Source organism: Miniopterus natalensis, chromosome 10 (assembly GCF_054644295.1).
Source record: "Miniopterus natalensis isolate mMinNat1 chromosome 10, mMinNat1.hap1, whole genome shotgun sequence".
Lineage (NCBI taxonomy): Eukaryota > Metazoa > Chordata > Mammalia > Chiroptera > Miniopteridae > Miniopterus > Miniopterus natalensis.
Genome location: NC_142090.1, coordinates 28,145,843 through 28,170,594, shown reverse-complemented (window position 1 = coordinate 28,170,594; position 24,752 = coordinate 28,145,843). Strand labels below are relative to the sequence as shown.

The window sequence follows — 24,752 nt, the reverse complement described above, 5'->3', positions numbered from 1 at the left end:
ATAAGAGAAAGTAAAACTCATTTTTTTGCAGATGATATGATACTTTACATAGAAAACCCTAAAGACTCCACAAAAAATTATGAGATCTAATAAGTGAATTTGGCAAAGTAGCAGGATGCTGTAATGCCAGAAAGAGAGGCCCTTTTTTTCTTTGCTATGGCCTTCCACAATTTATGAGAGCACCTGATAATTAAACCCCAAGATTTCTGGCTTCTCTGATCCAAACAGCTCCTTTGTTCAAATTGCTATCCAAGATAAACTATTCTCAAGACTACATTTTTTTTTATTCTTACTTGAGGATATTTTTTCCATTGCTTTTCAGAGAGTGGGAGAGAGAGAAACACTGATGTGAGAGAAACACATAGATTGGTTGCCTCCTGCATGTGCCCCAATAGGTGCCAGGGATTGAGCCTGCAACTGAGATACATGCCTCTGGCCGGAATCGAACCTGGGACCCTTCAGTCTGTGGACCAACTCTCTAACCACTGAGCCAAACTGGGTAAGGCAAGAGCTACATTCTTGCATCTTCCTCCTCCTTGATATTTTCACAACTCAGGCATAATTCACACCAAGGAGTCTCTAGTTAGTAGAAAGTTCTCTTTCCTTCTCTCCTTCAAACAAGCCTCTTTTGAGCTCTTCATAACTTTTGCTCCAAGCACATTTTATAGGCTTGGGAAAAATACTGATAAGACACCTCCCTAAGACATCTGCTAGATTGTTTCCTGGAAAGCAAACAAAGTGTAACTTTTCAAGACAACCTCCCTGGTATCTGGAAACAAATGAAACTGAACACATAACAACCCAAAATCTCAAGACAACCCAAACTCCTCCTTCCTTGTTGCCTAGCAATCGTACCTGCTTAAAAGCAGGTTGGGTCTTTTGTTTCTTGCCCTTGTATTGATTAGCAATGCACTGGCCCCTTCCCCTTTGTGGGGAAATAAACTTTCTCTCTGTATCTCTCCTTTTAGTTTTGAAATCTTTCACAGCCTCTGTCACTAGCCCAAACCCTAACACATACAAAATTAATATCCAGAAATGGGTGGCATTTTTATACACCAATAATAAACTCTCAGAGAGAGATACTAAGAAAACAATTCCATTTACTCAGAAAACTGTAGAACATTAAAGAAATTGAGGAAGATGCTAACAAATGGAAGCATATACCATGTTCATGGATTGAAAGAATTAACATCATTAAAATGTCCATACTACTCAAATCAATCTATAGATTCAATACAATTCCTATTAAATTTATATGGAAACAAAAAAGACCCCAAATAGCTGCAGCAATCTTGAGAAAAAAGAACAAAGTTGGAGGTATCACAATACCCGCTATCAAACTATACTACAAAGCGAATGTAATCAAAACAGCCTGGTACTAGCATAAGAGGAGGCATATAGATCAAAGGAACAAAATAGAAATCCCAGAAATCAACTCATGTCCTTTAAAGTAAGTTAATATTTGACAAGGAAGGCAAGAGCATACAATGGAATAAAAACAGTATCTTCGGTATGTGGTGTTGAGTAATTGGACAGGTACAAGCAAAAAAAATGAAACTGAACCTCCAACTTACACTATAAACAAGAATAAGCCCAAATAGGTGAATGACTTAAAATAAGTTAGGAAACCATAAAAATCTTAGAAGAAAACCTAGGCAGTAAAATCTCAGACATCTTTTGTAGCAATATTTTTGCTGAGAAGCCTTGGAGGGTCAGGAAAACCCAGGAAAAAATAAGCAAACAGTACTCCTTCAAACTAAAAAGCTTCTACACAGCAAATGAAACCATCAACAAAACAAAAAGGGAACCCACCCTATGAAAGAATGTATTTACCAATGAGTCATCTGATAAGAGGTTAATCTCCAAAATATATAAAGAACTTATACAACTCAAAAAAAAAGTAGACAAATAATCAAATTTAAAAATCGTCAAAGAACCTGAATAGACACTTCTCCAAATAAGAGGGCCAATAGACCTATGAAAAAATGCTAAAAGTCACTAATGATCAGAAAGATGTAAATTAAGACTAAAATGAAGTATCACTGCACAACTGTCAGAATGGCTACTATCAATAAATCAACAAACAACAAGTGCTAGAGAGGAGGTGGAAAAAAGGGAACCCAGTCCACTGTTGCTGGGAATGTAGACTGGTGCTACCACTGTGGAAAACAGTATGATGTTTCCTCAAAAAATTAAAAATGGAATTGCCTTTTGACCCAGTAATCTCACTTCTGGGTATATGTCCTAAGGATCCCAAAACACTAGTCAGAATGAATATATGCACCCCTATGTTCTTAGCAGCCTTATTTACAATAGCCAAGATCTGGAAAGAGCAAAGTTCCCATCAGTAGCTGAGTGGATAAAAAAGCTGTGGTATATTTACACCATGGAATACTATGCAGCTGTAAAACAGAAGGAACTCTTACCCTTTGCATAAGCATGGATGGACCTGGAGATAAAATAAGCCAGTCAGAGAAAGAAAATAAGCCAGTCAGAGAAAGAAAAATACCATATACTCTCTCTAATATGTGGAATCTAATGAAGAATATATAAACTGATGAACAAATTAAAGCTGGACGCATAGGACATGGAACAAACTGACAAATGCCAGAGGGGAGAGTGGTAACGAGACTGGATAAAGAAAGGTGAAATGATTAGCTAAAGAACATATATGCATAGTCCATGGACACAGACAAAAGTGTGGTGATGGCCAAGGGAGTAGGGTGAGGACTGGGTGGAGGAGGGCGAAAGGGGTGATAATTGGAGACATCTGCAATAGTGTCAACAATAAAAATTAAAGTAAAAAAAAAAAATTGTTATCTTAAAAAAAAAATGAGATAACAGTTTACACTTATTAAGATGACTTATCAAATGAAAGGAAAATAACAAGCATAGGTGACGATATGGAGAAATTGGAACCCTCAAGCATTGCCACTGAGAGAGTAAAATGATGTAGCCATTGTGGAAAACAGTATATTTCCTCAAAAAGTTCAACGTAGAATTACCATATGACCAGCAATTCCACCTCTAAGCTTATACCAAAAAGAATTAAAAGCAGAGACCTAAACAGATACTTACACACCAATGTTTGTACCAACACTGTTCACAGTAGCCAAAATTGGAAACAACATAAATGCCCATTAATAGATGAATGGATAAACAAAATGTGTATATACATTATAAGGAAATATTGTAAAGCCTGATAAAGAAATGAAATCCTGATACATGCTACAACATGGATGAATCTTGAAAATATTATGCTAAGTAAAATAGGCTAGACAGAAAAAAAAAAGCAAATATTACATGATTCCATTCATAAGAGGTACCAAATTAGGAAAATTCATGCAGACAGAAAGTAGAAAAGAAATTATTACAGGTTGAGGGGTAGAGGGAAATAGGTGGCTATTGTTTAATGGATGCAGTTTCTCTTTCAGATGATGAAAAAACCCTGAAAACAATGTTGATGGTTGCACAGCATTGTGCATTTACTTAATGTCATTGAATTGTACACTTTAAACTGTATATAATGGCAAATTTTATGTACATTTTTACCACAATTTAAAAGGTAATAAGAGCCTGGCTGGGCATGGCTCAGTGGTTGAACATCGGCCTATGATCCAGGAGATCTCTGTTCGATTCCCGATGAAGGCACATGCCGGGGTTTCGTGCTCAGTCCCCAGTAGGGGGCTTGCAGGAGACAGCTGATCAATGACAACTCTCTCATCATTGATGTTTCAACTCCCTCCCTCTCCCTTCCTCTCTCTGAAATCAATAAAGATATATGTAAAAAGAAAAAATTTTAAAGGTAATAAGGGATATTACCCCCAATAATTTGCCAGTGCTTGTGAATGCTTAGACAAAGTGCATAAATTTCTTGAAAAATATTATTTAGTAGGACTGACTGAAGAACTAATTAATAGCTTGAATAGTTTTTTCATTACTGAAGATATCAAAATAAACTTCGAACACATAGCATACACAAAATCTGGACATGATGGTTTTATGGGCAAAAGTGTTACATTTTCAAGAAAAACATTATTCTAACAATGCACAAACATTTCCAGACAACAGAGACAAGAGGGAATATGTTCCAATTCAATGAGATTTAAATCATACAAGACACTATAAAAAAGAAAAGTTGGAGGACCTCTTCTCTTCTGACTATAAAAATTAAGCAAAATTTTATTAGCAATATGAATCCAAGAAAATTTAACAGGATAACTTGTTATAATCAAGTTAGATTTCCCATAAATACATTTTATGATGTTAAAAGAGGAAAATGAATCTTCGATCATCTCAATAAATTCAGAAAAATTATCTGATGAAATTTAACCCCATTATGATAAAACTCTTAGTCTTTGAGAAAATAATTATTTTTCAAAATCCTAGAAAACTGTAGCTTTGCCTATATTTAAAATCAGTGCTTCCATATGAGAAAATAAAATTTAGGTCCAAAATTATTGTAAAAACATCTGAGTGAACTATGAAAATGTTCATATATCCATTTACTCTTATTAGGCCAAACACACTAAAGGGTAACATAAGTCATCTCACCTAAATTCCACATGTTTTTCTGACTGTTTTTCCCTTTTCCTTTTCTATACAGTTTTGACAATTTTGACAATTTTTTTCTTTAAATCATTTTCAGTTTAAATGTTCTTCTCTATTCTTGTATCTCAAGATCCTCATGGCCCTAAGCCTAAATTATGTCCCTTCATCTAGTATCCCTTCATTCCTTTCAATTAATTCCCAACTGCCCCTCTCAGACCAACTCATGCTTAAAATATACAACTTCCTCTGATTTTTTCCAGCTCAAAATCTAAAGTATAAAATATCTCCCCTTTAACTCATATTAAGCTCAAAGTCTTTTATCTAGCCTTCAGAATCTTATTAAGTAGCCCTGCATTATCTAGCCAACATTATTTACCACTGCTCTCAAGTTTTTAATGATTTCTCATCACCACATACACATACCCTAAGCCATGGATTCCAACAAAAGATTTCAGACTCCAGGAGGGAGAGGGTAGGGGAAACAATTTTGCCATGAGGAATCTATGAATTCATATATAGAAAAAATTTTAAAGATAATAAAATATAAACATTATCATAGCATATATATGTTATGATAATAATATGTTATTATATGTTATATGTAATATGTTATTATCATAACATATATACTGTGTCATAGAGAGTTGAGTATTTTTTGCCAGCTATTAAGCTAAACATGTTTTATAATAATAATATCTCCAGTAATCTTTATAACAACTCTATGAGGTAAGTATCATAGTTCCTACTTTAAAAATAAAATAAGTAAAATTCTAAAAAACTGTTGTTATCTCAAGGCCATACAGATATATAAATAGGGGGCTTGGGACCCAAACCTAGGTCTGTGACACAAAGGCTGTATTCTTCACTACCAACCCAATTGTGATGGGTCTTTGCCTTAACATTTTTAATGGTGAGAAATGTTTGGAATACCCAAAAAAGTTGGAATCCACTGGACTATATTTTCTCAGTTTTATTCTTTCCAATTGCTGTTTTCTGTACCACAAACGTCCTCGTTCCTTCACTAAGTATCAAAATCCAACCTGTGTTATAAGCCTCAATTTAAGGTCCAAACCATCTCTAACACACTTTCTCATAGCAGCCTGGTTTATTTTTCTTCACCAAAATATTATAAGACTAATTAACCTGTCCATAACTTAAAATTTTAATTTATGTTTATTGTTCTACCCCTATTCACTTATATCATTCAACAAGAGAGAGGGCACCATAGTATATACTCACCATATTTCTGAAAACTATCTGAAATCCAGAGAATTTTCTTGTGATACATTTGTATATATGTATACATATGATATATATATATATGTATTATATATAGTCTACATTTGTGAATGTGTGTGATATAGCTATCTCCCAGATAATATCATTATAGGTACTATACATATAAGGAAATAAAATCTTTATATATATATAAAGATTTGCCAAAATATATATATATAGGATGTGCCAAAAACTGTATGCACATTGCACATTTTAACATATAAGGAAAGGTTATATTATATATATATATAATATTTACAGATATTTTTCAATATAAATAGTAAAAGGAAAATAAAAACTCTGAACCCTGACATATGTATGTGTATGTGTGATATATATCTATCTATACTATATATTTAGTGTGAGCTTTATGGGAAACAGAAACATTTGAGTGGTTTTGATCTTCTATTTTGACTTCCTGTGAAGACATTCATTTGTGAACCTAAAATGATCAAAGTGAGCATGAGACTATTAGACAATATAACTGTAGATAAAAAACAAGATAAACTTCAGGTATAAAGAGGGAGCACAGTAGAGGAGCTAATACCACACTATGTATGCATACTTGAAAAACTGGCACTTAAAGAATATTTTCTGTCCTTTGGGGTATTTATTCACTTAAATTAATAAATCAGATTTTTTTTCCGTTTCAAGGCACACATGGTTGATTTCCCTCTAACTTTATTTGCTAAAGAAAAGCTACGAGGTTTGAATGGCAAACATTGAACAGAGAAGTCCCACTGAGTTATTATTACTTTTGTTCTATTCTGAGTGAATAAAAATAATATGTGGGGCAGGAGTGGGAGATCCCTTGTTCTTGTCTGGCTTATAACTCAAATAGAAAAGATAAAATACAAAAAGGAGAATGGTGACTTATAAATAATTTTGATCATACGTTTTATATGCATATAATCTATTTAGTTCTAAACTAATAAAGAACTGTTATTAATTTAATGTAAACACTGCAATAAAAATTAGTATAACTCTCACTTTTTGATAAAATAGTCATGATAAAACATTATTTTATTTTTAATATTTTTTTTTACTAGACTATTAAAAAGTGCTTACTGCACTCCAAGCACCTAAAACTATTTTGTCAGTAAACAAGTTTGTTAATACAATGGATTAGACATTACACATTTCAAAGCTCAGTTTCTACATTCCTTATTTCACTATTAGTTTATAAAGTTTACTTTCAATATTCATGGTAGTTCCATCTCCAAACATTGAAAGAATGCCAAAATGTACTTGCTCACCAGTTTTAACTTTGAAGTGTCTATAACCTTCACAATAGCAATGGTTTTCTCTTTCTCCTTCATCATTTTCTTTTCCTTAAACTTGCAAACAATAACCAGGAGAGGAGTGCAGAAAGGTCCACACTAAGGTGGACTTTGGTTCTTCCTTGGACTTTAAGATTAATCTGGTCTAGAATGTGATAGAGAAAAGCTTGCTTGTTGATGTTATGCACTCCTTTCAAGTTCCAACCAAGCATAGGAGGTGGTTAATATTTACTCAGTCCTTGTCTCTGGAATGAACTATAACAGTTTACTGAAATTGTCAAGTGCAACCAGCATTTACATACCTGATTGAAAAACAGCTATATATGATAAAACAAATTAGTTACTATGCACAACCATGTCACTGAAAGGAAGGGGTGAGACTAGACCAATGGGTGGAAATTAGAGGGAAACATATCTAAATGCAGAGGTTAAACAATCATTCAGCTGGAGTGTGACAGATAATCAGATCAGTCTAATGTCCCTTCAAATACTAAGATTCTACAGTTCTATGAAACAGCTTCCTCTGAAGCTGCAAGCACAACATAGTGGGTAGAATTGTTGCATTTGGAATCATGCAGGACTTGATTCAAACTCCTTCCCTATGGTTCACTAACTATAAACTTGAGTGACTTGCTGAATTTCTCTAAGCCTCTTTCCTCATTTGTAAACTGATAATAGGTAATAATAGTCTCTATTGCATAGGTTTGTTGTGTTAATTAAATGCAATTTTTCACAAAAAGCTTTCGCCCAGTCCTTGTCACATAAGTTCCCAAGGCTTAATAGCTATTATTATTGTTGTTATCCTTGTTGCTGCTGCTTTTTTTCCATTAAAAATTCCTAAATAGTAATGTATAATAGGAAAAATTTTAATACCCTGTGTGAATTTTATAGTATGTATTTAATATGTATTTGCTCAGCACCTATGATGTTCTAGGCATTGTGCTGCGTGCTGAAAATAAAATAATGAACAGGGCACTGTTCTAGGCTCCAGACACAGCAGTGAACAAGACAGACAAAATCATTATTTTCAAGGATTTTACTTTCTAGAATAGGAGCACACAATACATAGGCAAATAAAGTAATAAAGAGGATAATTTTTTATTACTCAAATCATAAATGTCAGAGGGAATTAAAATGAGATATTGATTTAGGGAGTGATGAGATGGTGTTTTTAGCAAGGGTGATTGTGAAAGGACTCTCTGACAGTAATATTGACTAAATATCTGAAGCATAAGGAGGCTTCCATGCAAACATCTAGAGCAAAAGCATTCCAAGCCAAATAAAGGAAGTTCAGTGGGCCAAAGATGATAATACGCTATCTGTTCAAGGAGCAGTTGAATGCTATGAAGGCCAGAGACCAAAGTTAAAGGTCTGACTATGGTAAAGTGTCTAGATTACATTCTAAAGATTTCAGGAAGTTAATAGAATGTTAAGCAAAGAGAAACATGATTGGATTCTTGCTTTGTGAAGATCATTCTTGTTACTGTGTGAAGAACAGCTATAAGGGGCAAGAAATAGCTAGGAAGTTGGTTGGAGTCTGTTTCTGAAGTTCAAGTTAGACATGATGGTAGCCTGGAAAAGTGCTTCAGTAGGGGAGTTGATAAGAAGCTGTGAAATTCAGGAAACTTTGGATGCTCTATAGAAAGAATAGGTGTGGAGGTATGGGAGTAAGAGAGAGGAGAGAGAAAATTACTTCAGGGGTGTTCAAAATGAGCTGAAAGCAGATTGGGGTAGACAAAAGCTTCTTTTCAGTCATATTAAGTTTGAGGTGCTATTAGAAACACAAAAGATGTCAAGTTAGCAGTAGGATATATGAATCTAGTGTATAGGGGAGAAATCTAGGCTGGAATGGGTTGAGATTACCTGTAGGATATATAGATACATGAGAAAAGAGGTCTGTTAGTCTGAGCTTGGGGACACTTTAGTAATTAAACATAGCTTGTAGGAGAAAGAACCAGCAAGGTGGTGTAAACCCAGAAAATATGGTGCCACAGAATTCCTGATAATACTTGAAGAGAGAGACAGTAGTTAACCAAGGCAAATGACACTGAGAAGCCAAGTAAGCTTAAAATGGAGAATTTACTGTTGGTTTCTACATTGGTTGGTTTTAAGATCCCTTTTAGAAGTGTGGGGACAACAGCTTGATCGGAGAGTAAAGAATGGGTGGTGTGGAGACAAAGGCAAGGTGAAAATGGAAGCAGTAAGATTTTGGAGGTAAGGGGAGTCATGAAGTGGTGTGGTAACCAGAGAGAAAATGTATCCAAAGGGAGTTGTTTGATTTGTTTTTAGAGAGTCTTAATTAAGATTAGTGTAATGCTAATATTTATAATCCTGTGGATCAGAATAGACTGATGATATAGGAGAGAGAGTTGCTGTTTAGAGAAGGAAACTGCTTGAGAAGGTAAGAAAGAGAGGGATCTAGGACGCAAGTAATAGGGCTGGTTTCAGATTATGGGCTGGGACAATTATTCTATTATTATAGAAGAGATGGCAGAAAAAAATAAAAATATAAGTGGTTTAGTAATATTGGTGATAAAAAGCTAATGATTAAGTTCTAATTTGATTGCATATATTTTCACTCTGAAATTTGTTGTGAAAGAGAAATTAGCTGAAAAATGGAGCATGGACAAGGAATCATGTAGATTTGAGGAGAGAAGAGAAGGTATTTAAAAGTTGTCTTAATTAATGGAAAATTTTTTCCAGGAAATAGTGATAGTATTATCTGGTAGCAGTGAGAGCCCCAGTGAAATTTTGATGATGCATTTGAGATAAGTACTATGAGCAATGTGGTAAAATTTTATCCATTCACTGCTTAGATGAAGATGTAGAATAAAACAAGAGATAGATTTAACCAGGGTTGGAGTTTTGTCAGGAAAATAATAAAGGAAACCGAAAACATGTTGAGTGTTTGCAAAATAATTCGTTATGGTGCTTGACCAAAGACTCTAGGCAGGTTAAGTTTCAAAATGTTGTGAGTTGGAAGTAATAGCTATTGAAAACAGTGAAAGAGTCAATTGATATGGAGTCTCCACAGCTTGAATGATTGGTGAAGTAAGAACACTAGAAAAAATAGAATGTAATGGCCAAAAAGTGTAAAATAAAAATGTTACGGGAAGAGAAATTGGTTATAATGAGCTCTAGGATATCATCATGTGAGGGGATGACTACTAAATAGGGAAGAGAAAAATACCATTCATACTAAGGAAAGTGAAAGACTGGAAGGGTAAGTTGTTGATGAAAGCACAACTAATTTGCTTAAATGTTTCTTGTTCTTTGATGCTTTTCAATCCTATTTACATAGTTGTTGCAATAAGAATTAATTGACAGGTGGTTAGATCTGTCAACCAAATAGAAATTGAGAGGTAACTTCTGCTTAATTATTCTGAGTCTAGTCACTAATCTACTCTATTCATTTCTCGATCAGAAACACCTTGGCTAAATTGATGTGAAAACCTTGAACTCTTTCATTTAACCTAGATTTATTTGAAGAACCTCCACAAGTAATCCAGGCTATGAAACAGCAGCTTCTAAGTTTCCCACCAACAGAAGTTACAACATGACTCTTAGTTAAGCTTCTGTGCAGTCGACTGGGATAAATCTCAGCTAACTGACATTCCAGTTTTTCTACTTAGGCCACACAGCAAAGGAACCATAAAGTGTCTAAGAGCACACACAATAGACTGCCCCTGAGACATCGCAGATTTCTATGGGAACTAGAGAAAATATACTTAAAAACTGCCTCTCAAATGTAGGTGAAAAATTAATAATAATAATTAATAGTAGTAAATACCCTTACTTTTTAAGCTTACTATAATGGACACCTGTTGTTTAACCTCACTAGAATTCATTCACATTTATTTTGGTAACAACTCCTGCTCTCCTGGTTCTCACGCAGTCTAGGTATTTTGTTGTGTGGAGCTGCTCAATCCATAGCTCTAGGGCAGGCCCAAGACCCAGAGAAGTTGAATTAGGTATAGATATGTGACAAAAGTTGCTCCAATAATTACCCTAGGATAATTCTTTTAATTTAACTGGAACTAAGGGGAAAAAGTAGCTCTCCTTCTCTTCGGTTGTCAAAGCTAGCTAAGTGTATCCATTAGGATACATCTAGTTATGATAATCAGAAAATCCTGACACAGTTAGCTTACAAAATAAAGAAAAAGTCTTACATAATGTAAAATCCATAGGTAAGAAAATTCTCCCGGGACATATAGGGAGCATTTCTTCTAATTTCTCCTCAGTTTTCTTCTCCCTTTATTTATGTTTTTCCTCAATTTACCTTCTGAGCAGTAAACGACTAAGTCACATTATCCTACAACATCATAAAAAGCCAAAAAAAAAACTTCTTTCTTGGGTCTCATTTAAGGACTGAAGAGAATTTCCCAGAAGGCCCCAGTAACCTGTTCAAAATGCCAGAAGTGTAACACAAGCCAATTCTAAAAACAATCTCTGACAAGGGAAATGGAGCCACCAAAAGTGGCTTACATTATTAATCAAAAACTTCCTCTTCTTTGTGAAGGAGTGGATGTCTGAAGGAAAAAACAAACAAACTGAGTTAGCAAGGAAGAACTATGTGCATAGCTGGGAATAGGCTATGATAGTGTCTGCTTAATGGTTGAGAATAAAGTCAGCACAGAGGAAAACAAAGGCAAGGTTATGGAGTGATGCCCGCATACGTACTTTAGGAATTTTTAGATTACAAGATCCAACAAATTCCTTTCATGCTTAAGCCCCATAGATCCAGGCTTTGCTATCTGCAACCAAGAGTTCACTGGCTAACATGCTTAATCAAAGCATTCCTCTGAACCTCGCAAGTCTTTATATTTATCCATATGAACTATAAAAATCCTTCAGGATTTCCTATCTCTACTCTTCTTTATCTTTATATATACCCTTAAATTCTTAACCATCCATTATAACTATATTTCAAACATCATTTTTTCACAAAACATTTCAAAAAAATCTCAATTTAGGGTGGTTTCTTCTTCACCTGAACTCAAGAGCCACTATTTGACTAGAATTTAAAATTTAAACAGCCTTAAAGATAAATATTTTAATTATTCTCAAAATACAGAAAAAGAAAGCAGAGAGAGATTATGTGACTTGTACAATGTCTAAATTAGAACCTGGGTTAACACCAAGATTCATACACTTTCCCTCTCTACCTCTCAGGTGTGCCTCATTGCACCACCCCACTGTCATGTGGTCTCTTGACATGTCAATCGAGTCTTACTCAACTTTTTGTTTTCTATGGTGCAAGTATTATGCTTTGCACATAATAACTTTTAAATAAATATTGGGCTAATTGCACTGCTTGGTTTGATATGTAGATCTAAAATTATCAATGATTGCTGATTGGATAACAGTAGCTGTTTCTTTATGTAGGTAGACTTTAATAAACTACATTCTGTACATCAAAAGCAAATCCCCAATAGTCACTGCCACTGATTTGTAAAAATCCATCCAATGCAGTCTTTGGAAAGCAAGATAATTGACAAAAAAGAATGTTTCAATATAGAGTTTCAATGAAGTAAATACCACATTCAAGGAAGAGAAGATTGCAGGAAATTAATTTCATTTCATCAAACACAGAGTTGAACACTGGTTAAGAGAATAGCCTGAGTCTGTGAAATTAAACCCAACAACTAGATTTTAAACCTCATTTGATCTTTGTCAGATAAAACTAGTATTTGTGACATTATAAAGTTGAGGTGCTGCATATCAGAAAAAAAATGAAAGAGATACTTCTCTCTTTAGATAAGCTATTTGGGAATTAATAAAGAAAAAAGGAGAAATTTCCCTAAATTTTTAAGGCCTTAAATTTAAGATATACATCATTAACATAGCCCAGTCCATTGATTTACTGATGAACAGTATCCACACTATATGATGCAGTCAGGAAGGATTCACTTTCTTTAAGTGAAATGCTTAAAGTAACAATTTATCACATTCTTCCATATTTTTTCATGTTTCTATAAAGTTTAAAACCATAAACAAACAAACCAAGCATAACTCTTCAACATGTGTGAAAAGAGCTTACACACTCTTTATAGATAATGTTTTTAGTGAGTAATAAATGAGCAATGAGAAGGCAACAGCAATAAAATAGGAGATAAGGTACCAACCCTTCATTACCTATTATTCTAGGAATTTGTGCTGATTTCAACATAGACTTGCCTTAAAGGCACATTCTCTCTTTTTTCAGGTCATCTTTAACTTCTATTTATTCTCTCAGAAGTAAAGCTATATTTTTTGTCATTACTATCTTTTTCTTTATTCTGCATAGTGTAGAGCCTCTAAATCTAATAGCTATTAGTCACAGTAAAGTAAGCAAAATTCAGTCATGAACTTATAAGTGTATCTGATTATATGCTGTGCTTCAAACAGAAAATCTGAAGATTAAATCATTCATAGAAAATGCTATAGAAGATTAGGTATATAAGTAAATGGATGTTTATAGAGATAGATGATAGGTAGATATATAGATGACAGGTAGATAGATAGACAGATAGGATAGTACAAGCCCTATTACCTATCTTCCTCAATAATATCATATAATCTTTTTCTCCACCAATAAATATTTTCTAATATCCATCTGTTATCTTGTGTGTGTTTCAAAAGTTTAGAAGAAAACACCACTTACTAAGCAATTAAAAAATTTTTTTAATTAGAAGCTTTTATTTATTTCAACCACATTGACCCCCTCAGGTCTAGAAACACTTACTGTTCCTTGCATTAGCAGAGGAGAGTCTGTTCCTTTCTCTTTAAAACTTGATTCCATACTGATTATATCCTCAAAAACGTTCTCCATCTAGCAAAATATAATACATTTAGAATAATGTGTATAATGATAAAATTTGTGCTTCATCCTGAATTTGGAGAAAAAAAATTTAGTAATCATTAATATTTAAAGTTATATGTATATTAAAACCCAGACTATTTTAGAACTTAAAATGAGGTAATCCAGATACTCTTTGATTTATGTTGCTTTTTTTTTTTTTTTTGCGTTTGCATCCACCAACTGGAAGGTGATGGCTGGGCACATCACCCTCGATTAATCCCTTGGAATCAGTATCTACATATGTACACTGTTTATCATAAAGTACCTCAAGCCACAGCCCATATCCTTAACCTATAGAAAGATGACTTCCTACAAACCTTATTTTTCTTTTAAAATGTTTTGAATGCATCTTACAGATGGATATCCAAATATCAGTGGTTAAATATGAATACTAATTACATGGAAAAATATTCAGCTTTCCATAATAACCAATAATAATAATATAATAACAATAATAGACACCTTAAATAGTAATGATAAACATTTCTATAGTATAGGAGATGTGCTGAGCACTGTTCTACCTGCTTTGTATACATCAGCTCATTTTATCTTTACAATAACTCTATGAAGTGGATATTATCATTATGTCCATTGTAAAGATGAGAAACTGAGAGAAAATAAAGTTTAATAATTTGTAGCTAGTAAATGACAGGCAGGATTGAAATCCTGGAAACCTGGCTCTATAGTCCTAATTTAAATAAGCTTTCTACTCTCTCAACTCGTTTATAAAATAGCTTTTCTTTCTTTCTGTACTTTAGCTGGAGATGTACAAAGCTTATATGTTTTAAATACCATGCTTGCAGGCCCCTTCACTTCTCTTTAGCTTTACTAAGTCTCTTACTTCTCATTATGTCTGTTTAGGGAAATTTTAAAATATGATGTAAACAGAGTGAGAATGCTAAATTTATATAACTTTTAATACTCTGTTTCCCAGGATGTGCAGAAACAACAAGGAGTAAATTCTGGGAGATATATATATATATATATATTATGATTTGGTTAATGTTATCTTCTAAGTAAAATTTCAGAGAACTTTAGAGAATCAAATGTTCAGAAATATCTACTATGGTACTCCCAAAAGTCATATGGCAAAAATTGGAACACTATTTATATATTAATTTAACAAAATATTTATTGAGCAATATTTATGTCAAGACCTTGTTGTAAATACTGGAAGTATAGAAATAAATAGCACAAAGTCTATGCTCTCATGGAGCTCAAACTCTATTAAGGAAACACAATAAACAACTTAACAGCAGTCTGAAGAAATTAAAGCAGGAAGTTGATAGAGCTTGATGGAAAGAAGTGTTGTTCTAAAAATGGTCAGAGAAGGGTTTGCTGAGATTTGAACACAAGCATGAATAACATGGGGAAGAGGAGACTTTGGAAAGAAATCAAAAGATACAAAGACCCTAAGTTAGGAACAAGCTCAGACTATTTGAGTGAGCAGCCCAATGGGAATGGGGTAGAGTAAGTCAGGAAGAGCAAGAGAGGTTTTAGATAAAGTTGAAAAGTGGGCAAAAACTTACATTCTAAAACCCTCTAGGGCCAGTGCTGTCCTACAAAAATTTCTCCAATAATGGGAATGTCCTATATTTGTGCTGTTAATACAGCAGCAACTAACCACATATGGTTACTGAGCCTTGAAATGTGGCTAGTACAACTGAAGAACTGAATTTTTAATTTTACCCTATTTTTAAAGATTGCATTGAATTAATTTAAAGAGCCACGTACAGCCGGTGAACACAATATACAAGAGTGTAGCTCTATTTTTTTTTTTAATATATCTTTATTGATTTCAGAGAGAGGAAAGGAGAGGGAGAGAGAGATAGAAACATCAATGATGAGTCATTGATCAAGCCCACAACCTGGGTATGTGCCCTGATGGGGAATCGAACCCCGATCACCTGGATCCCAGGTCGATGCTCAACCACTGAGCCACGCCTGGCCGGGAAAGAGTGTAGCTCTAGATCATCGTTTGAACTTAAGATGTTACTCTATGTGCATTAAGAGGTGTTTAAAAGATCTAGGATAATAAATATGCATGTTTTGTTTCTTTTGGTTAGTCCAGCCTCTGAAAGTTTTACAGTATATTATTTATTGTTATTAAATTCAAATTTTAATTTCATGATATTTCTTTTTTTTTCCCAGGGGAGAATTTTTTTTTTAGTCTTCACATGAGGATTTTTTTTCCTTTGATTTTTTAGAGAGAGTGGAAGCGATGGAGAAGGGGGATAGAGAGAGAGACACACACATCTATGTGAGAGAAACACAGTAATTGGTTGCCTCCTGTGCATGTTGTCACCAGGGCCAGGAAGGGAAACAAGATACATGCCCTTGACTGGGAATCAAACCCAAGACCCTTCAGTCCCCAGGCCAATGCTCTAACCACTGAACAAACCAGACAGGGAAGGAGAGAATATGTTTAATTTATTGTTGTTTTTAAAATAGACTTTATTGGTGTGATATTGAATTTATAGATGTGACATTGATTCGCAAAACCATGCAGCTTTTAAGAGTAAAACTATAAAACATAATTTACACAATTCATCATGTGCCTATCACCTCAAGCGAAGTCTCTTTCTGTCCCTAACCCCTCTCCCTTTTTCCCACCCCCACAATAACCCCCATCTCCTTTCCCTCTGTCTATCACCACACTGTTGTCTGTATCTATGTGTTTTATATATATATATATACATATGTTTTGGGCTAATCCCTTCACCTTCTTCATCCAGTCTTCCAACCCCCTTTCCCTCTGACATCTGTCAGTTTGTTCTATGTATCCATACCTCTGTTTCTATTTTGCTTGTTATGCTATTTCTTTCATTTACTTTCTGCATTAAATAGACAGCAAATTTGTTCTAAACAAATGTGAAGAAGACTTAAAGGAAGAAGGATGCTAAGCATAACTTATGGTAAATATTTTTCTTTGGGGTAATCTGGTAGTTTCAGTAACAGTTACAAATAAGTCATTCATCCCTTTATATTTCCTGTGTGCTTACACCATAAATAACCCAGTCTCTTGCATTTCTATTTTCCCTCTGGTCTGTAAACATGCTAAGAATTCTCTTTTTTCATAGGAAATCCTTTCTTTCCTACATGTGAGAGTTCATTCTCTTGGAGGCTCTGTTTTTGCCTTTAATATCTCTGTCTCTTACTTCTGTCATCCACCAACATGATATCTGTTTTCCCTAACTTATTGGAGAAGTTGGTTCTTCTAGTATCCTAAATTGATTTAAAGATCTAAAATCCAGGCTAAAACTACTTCACAACTTCTGAGAATCTTCATAATTAATCATCTTGAAATTCAGTTGATATTTTTTAAAAGACAACAAATATAATACTTTATATCAGATGAAACAGAATTAACAGATTAGACAAAAGCACAATTACAAATCTGCAGAATAAGCACCCTCAAAGTGATAAATGAAGATAATAAAATACAAAAAAAAGAACATGTTATTTTGATGAAAATCAAAATGGAGATAATAAACATAGAAAGTATGAGGTTCAAGGACAAAGGAAATCATTTATAAGATTCAAGTGACTTAAAAATAAAGGTCTATCAAAGACCAAGAATCAAGCTTTTCAACATCATAGGGTACAAGAATATAATGTGATAATTTTTGAAGTATTAAAGGTAGAGAACTTTGAATCTCAACATTTACAACCAAGAATATATTTTTTAAGTATATGAGTTAGATAAAATTTTTCTTAGGCATAGAAAGAAGTTTTAAAGCTAGAAGACCTTTTAAAAATACTCCTTCAAGAAATAATTTAGTTAGATGATAAATACAACTATGCAATCAATACAAATTATAAAAAGAATGAGTAAGTAACTAAAAATTTTGTGGTATAAATAAGAAATGTATATATAAATAACACATATATACATATATGTGTGTGTGTGTGTGTGTATACACACACATATATATATACACAAGAAGGAGATGAGACCATATGACCATACTCAGATATATTTTTACTTAAGGATATGATATAGATATTAGAAAACAATGATATAGATATAAAAAATATATGACTATGTGTCTTAAAAAATTTTGTCTGTAGCCAATGTAATCATTCCCCTTAGACTACTCTAGGGGTCTTCAACCCATCCAAGCTATGCAATTCCTTTTGACTGATACCACCTAAAAGACCATGAGATCACATTAATTTATTTTATACTGCACAAACATCATTTTTTAAAGAGTAAGCTGTGTGCCTAAAAAATAAATATTATAAAAAATAAAAAATATTTACTAAGAAAAGCTAAGACTGATATATGTTAATTATACATTATTTTTTAGAATACATTTTTCATAAGATATATAATAAGATCATTTCTGGGTTTTTCCTAGAATTGGCTGGCATAAGCATACCCTTTGGGATTTGTCTTTTGCCTTTAAAAATCACTCTTTCATACAAGGAAATGAACTTTGAAAGAAGATAGTTGAATAATAAATTATACTGGGTTAGTTGTAATATTTACTGTATAGATGATTTTTACTCTACATATATTTTTATCATCTTCATAGAGTGACTAGAGAATCTAGTTTTACATTTAGTAGGGGGGGAGGGTTGATTCCTTATAGACCCATTACTGAAAAGTTTAAGTAAATAAACATGTAGAGATTTATATTGTTTTGGGTTTCAATGAATCCTGTTTTGTGGTTGTTTTATATTTCATTAAAAAATCTACCATGTTCTTATTCTTTTACCTTTTCCAGATTAACATACAACTTGTACATACACAAAAATCTTTCTCTATCATTTGGAATTCAAATAAAGGGATATTAAGCATTATTATTTTGTACCTAGAGGTACAAGCTTAATAGCTAAAAATCAGCAACCTGAAATCAGTAATATCTATCAGGAATGTAAATTGGGAGATTAAACCTGGGACATCATAGGACCATTGCTCCATCTAACAAATCAAATTTAAAAAAAAAAAGAAAAGAAAAGAAAGGATAGAAAGCTCAGTTATTAATGTAGAATTTCTACACTGATATTTTTTTTAAAGCATTTTCCCCAGTTCTAGCTGTTTGCCAGTTCTATTCATTCTTTAAAGGCTCACAAGTCACAATAAATAAAAATTTCATGAAGCTGGATATACTCATTCATTTTGTATCCTCAGTGCCTCATAGTAAACAGTAGGCAAGTATGTTTTTAAAATAGATATGAATAAATAGATAATAAATAGTAAAAAATCCATATATAATTCCAAAATTATTAAGTGCAAGAAGGTTATTAGTCTTATTCTAACGGACATTTCTAGAGCACATATTTACTAGTATTTAAACAATTTCTTCCTGTTTTATTTTAATGAGTATTTAAGATAATAAAAGTATTGATAATTATTTTAATTTATTTAAAAACCTTTAATACTAAAACTAAATATTCTTGAGGGAGGATCCAAAATGGCAGCAGTGGAAGTGGAAGTAAACTCACCTCCTCCCAGGACCAAACCAAAATTACAACTAAATTATAGAACAATCAACCTGAATAACTAACTGAAGACTAGCTGAGTCTTGGTCTTATAACCAAGTATTTATAGAAGAAGCCACATTGAGACTCATAGGAAAGACAGAGACCCAAAAGGAATGGCCTGTAATCCACATGTGGCCATTAAAAATCTGGAGGAATAGCTCAGCTGCTAACATCTGTCCTGAGAAGCAAGAATTCTCAACCCTAAACATGGTCCCCAGTGAGGAAGAGGAGACCATGTAACATCTGGCTGTGAAAATCAGCAAGGATTCTGTTCACCAGGGAGAGACAGAAGTCTGCTGGAAACTCAGACACCCTCTTAAAGGGCCAACACACAAAATTTCATTAATGAGCCCTCATCCTGGGCACCCTGTAGGGAAAACAGATCAAAGCAAACTGGAGTCATACAGGAAGGGGCTGTGTAGTGTGGCTTTATGAAGAAGGCCGATGGAAAAGCAGCCAAAATCCCTGTGCTGAGACCCTCTTCTACACCACCCAGAGATGCCATTTTTAATGTGTTGAGCACATCTCTTCATATAGCATTAGCCTGGGGAAATGCACTTAGCCTCACCCTCTGACTCCCTGTGGCTCCTCTCTGCCAAGCTTGCACCTTGAGGAGGAGTCTGCAGGCTGCAGCCAGTCTGGGCCCACAGTAAAGATATTCATGGAGGATTTTGAGGATGTCTGGGCAAACTCTGGGGCTATCAGAAACTGAATTGTGTGGTTCTAGGTTGAGGGCCTTTTCTCCTTTGCCCACTTGATGGGTGCAACCATTCTTATGCAGAGTTCTTCCTCCATATGGCTATATCTTGGTTTTTTAGCCTGATGAACACTGCTGGTCTCACCCTGTTGACTCCCTGAGACATGGCCCTACCACAAAGGTCCTTGGGTATCCAATGGGTGGCAGCTGGCCATGGTGTACTCTGGGAAATTGCTGAATGGAGTTTGAATCTATTTCAACCTGGTAAACACCACTAGCCCATAACTGGTGACTCACTAAGGAACTACTTCATGCAACTCACATACCACCAGATGCTCTTTCAGGACTGAGCCTAACAGAAGCCTGAAAAATAGAGGTGGGATCTCAGGGTGCCTGGGACTTTTGTTGACCTGGCATCAACTCTGATGATGGGAGCCAGCCATGTTATGAATCCTGGCCCCTCCCATGTACACCAAGGCCTAGCAGGGTAAGCCAAAAACTGTGGATAACTTTGGAGCTCCTAACAGGCAGCCCAGGGCCAGTCACAGGCAATGTCTGACATTGACCTCCTCCAGAGTCCCTCCCAAGAGACTCCAAAACCAACACACTCACTCTGTGGTGGGTTTCAGACCACATTAGAATGTGACACAATTAGCTCCACAAGCGGCACATCCAAAGGGAAAATCTCAGCATGCACCAGACCCTGCTGATACTAATTTTACTTTGTGGGATCAGCCTTCTCACAGCAGCTCATACACTGTGGTCCAGGTCAACCTTCATAGTCATCCAGTAAAGGGTTAATGCAATCCACAAATAGGACAACAAAAATCAAGACACAACTACCACAGGAAGGCTCACATAACCCACACAAAAGACATTGCTGAAGCACCTTGATCAGGTGACCAAAGAGACTGTTCTAATGAGACCTGCAGGATGCCTAGTATATAAAGCCACCATACCAAGACGGGGAGATGTAGCAGACCTACTCAATACACAGAAACAAATATAGAGAGACAGTAAAATGGGGAGACAAATAAACATGCTCCAAATGAAAGAACAGGAGAAACCACAGAAAATGAACTAAATAAAATAGAGGCAGGCAATCTACCAGACACAGAGTTCAAAAAATTATTATAAGGATGCTCAAGGGACTTAAAAAAAGAATGGATGAACTCCGTGAGAATTTAAAGAGATAGTAAGCATAAAAAAAGGACATAGAAACCATAAATAAGAACCAATCATAAATAAGTACAATATTTGAAATAAAGAATACACTTGAAAGAATCAACAGCAAATGAGATAAAGCAGAATTTGTAACAGATTGAATCAGCAATTAGTAAGAAAAGGCAGCAAAAAACACCCAATCAGAGAGCATCAAAAGGAATAAAGAATTTTTTTAAAAATTAAGGATAGTTTAAAGGCTCTGGGACAACATAAAGCATAACAACATCTGCATCATAGGGGTATCAAGAGGAGAAGAAAGAGAGCAAGTTTTTGAGAACATATTTAAAGAAATATTAACTGAAAATTTCCCAACCTGCTGAACAAAAAAGACACACACATCCAGGAAACAGAAAGAGTCCTAAACAAGGTGAGCTCAAAGAGGCACTCACCAAAACAGATCATACATGGCAAAGGTCTAAGACAAAGAGAAAATCTTAAAACTACAAAAAGAAGCGGTTACCTACAAAAGTGTTCTTATCAAACCATCAGCTGATTTCTCAACAGAAGCATTTCAGGCTGCAAGAGTTTGGCATGAAATATTTAAAGTGAAGAAAAGCAAGGACCTTCAATCAAGATTAGTCTAACCAATAAGGCTATCATTTAAAATTGAGGGAGAAGTAATGAAGCTTGGAGACAAGAAAAAGCTAAAGAAATTCATTACCACCAAAACAGTATTACCAAAAAAAATGTTAAAAAGACTTCTCTAAGAGGAAAAAACAAAGAAAAGGGGAAAAAAGAACATAATTTAAAAGAATAAAATGGCAATAAATATGTACCTATCAATAATCACTTTATATTTAATCAAAGAACTTATATGCTTATATGCATAACCTATGGACACAAACATTGGTATGAGGAAGGCCTGGGGGTGGGGTGGATGTGGAGTGGAGGGCATCAATGGAGGAAAAGGGGGGACATCTGTAATACTTTCAACAATAAAGATAAAATTTTAAAATAAAATAAAAACAAAGGATATCCTCGGGTGAGGATTAAAAAAATTTTTTTAAATAACTTTAAATGTAAATGTATTAAATGCTCCAATCAAAAGACATAGGGTAGCTGATTGGATTAAAAAAAAAAAAAAAAAGACCCAAATAAATGCTGTCTACAAGAGATCCATCTCAGAACAAAAGGCACACACAGACTGAAAATAAAAGGACAGAAAAAGATATTTCATGCAAATGGAAACAAAAGAAAAGCTGGTGTAGTAATATTTATATCAGACAAAATAGACTTTAAAGCAAAGGCTATAAAATGAAACAAGAAAGGACATTACATAGTGATCAAACAATCAGTCCAACTAGAGGATATAATCCTAGTAAATATTTATGCACTCAATGTAGGAACACATAAATATATAAACCAAATCTTGATGGACATAAAGGAACTGATTAACAGTAATAAAGTCATAAAAGGATTTTAACAGCCTTTTACATCAAATGATAGATCTTTTGGACTGGAAATCAACAAGGAAACAGCAACCTTAAATGTCACACAAGATCAGATAGATTTTACTTATATCTATAGGACATTTCACCACAAAACATCAGAATACACATTCTTTTCAAGTGCACATTGACCATTTTCCAGGATAGGCCAAAAAACAAGTCTCAATAAATTTAAAAAGACTGAAATCATATCAAGCATCTACTCTGACCACAATAGTAGGAAACTAGAAATAAATATTTTTTAAAAACCCTAAAAAACATGCAAACATATGTAGGTTAAATAACATGTCTCTAAATAATGAATGGATTAAGAATAATATCAAGAAGAAAATCAAAAGATACCTTTAGATAAATAAAAATGAAAATACAACAACCCCAAAATATATGGGACAAAGTGAAATCAGTCCTAAAATAAAAATTCATATCTATACAGGCCTACCCCAAGAAACAAGAAAGATCTCAAATAAATAATATAACCTTACACCTAAAGGAACTAGACAAAAACAACAAAGCCCAAAGTGAGCAGAAGGGAGGAAATAATAAAGATTAGAGTAGCCTGGCCAAGCGTGGCTCAGCGGTTGAGCATCTACCTAGGATCCAGGTGATTGGGGTTTGATTCCTGGTCAGGGCAGATGCCCAGGTTGTGGGCCCCATCCCCAGTTGGGGGCGTGTAGGAGGCAGCCAATCAATAACTCTCTCATCATTGATGTTTCTATCTCTCTCTCTCCCTCTGCTTTCCTCTTCTGAAATCAATAAAGATATATTAAAAAAAAAAAAAAAAAGATTAGAGTAAAATTAACTGAAATAGAGTCTAAAAAACAATACAAAAAATCCATGAACCCGAGATGGTTCGTTGAAAAGACAAACAAGATTGATAGACCTTTACTCTGACTCATCAAGGAGAAAAAAAAAAAGAGAGGAGCAAAATAAATAAATCAGAAATGTAAGAGGAGAAATAACAAATGACACCACAGAAATTCAAACTTTTAAACAAGGTATTATGAACAACTATATGCCAACAAATTGGATAACCCTGACTAAAAGGATAAATTCTTAGAAACATATAATCTTCCAAAACTGAATAGAAAAGAAACAGAAAATCTGAACAGGCTGATTATAACCAACAAAATTGTAACAGTAATAATAATAATAATAATAATAATAATAATAATAATAAAACTTCAAAGAAAAGTCTTGGACTAGTACACTTCACAGGTAAATTTTACCAAACATTCAGAGAACTAACACATATCTCTTCTCAAACTGTTCCAAAAAATACAAGAGAGAAGACTCCCAAGGTCATTTTACAAAGACAGAATTATCCTACTTCCAAAATCATTATAGACACTACAAAGAAAGAAAATTATAGGCCACTATCCTTGATGAACATAGATATAAAAATCCTTAACAAAATATTAGCAATATTAAAAAGTTCAGAAACCATGATTAAATGGGATGTTTTCCTGAGGTCCAATATTTATGAATCAATTAATGTGATACAAAACATTAAAAAAAGAATAAAAATCATATGATCATATCAATAGCTGTAGAAAATCAATTTGACAAAACCTAGCACCTATTTATGATAAAAACTATCAAGAAATTGGGAATAGAGGGATCATACCTCAACACAATAAAGGCCATATACAACAAACCCACAGCTAACATCATACTCAATAGGGAAAAACTAAAAGTGTTTCCCTTAAGATTAGAAACTAGACAGGGATGTTCACTTTCATCAGTACTATTCAACGTAGTTCTGGAAGTCCTAGTCACAGCAATCAGAAAAGAAGAAAGAAAAGAGGCATCCAAATTTGAAAAGATGTAAAACTGTCATTATTTACAAATGACATGATACTGTACAACAAAAATGAACTATCAGAAAGGGAAACTAAGAAAACAATTCCATCAAAAAATAATGAAATACTTAGAAATAAATTTAA

The 24,752-nt window shown here is 34.0% G+C and overlaps 1 protein-coding gene across 1 annotated transcript in view; it reads right to left on the bottom strand.

Annotated features, from left to right (window-relative positions):
- TFEC (transcription factor EC) overlaps nt 1-24,752 on the bottom strand; it is a 66,975-nt gene that overhangs the window by 39,676 nt on the left and 2,547 nt on the right. Inside the window, exon 2 of the mRNA XM_016201629.2 lies at nt 13,834-13,920. Within this exon, the coding sequence (XP_016057115.2) occupies nt 13,834-13,920 (87 nt within the window). The remainder of the gene's footprint in view (nt 1-13,833; nt 13,921-24,752) is intronic.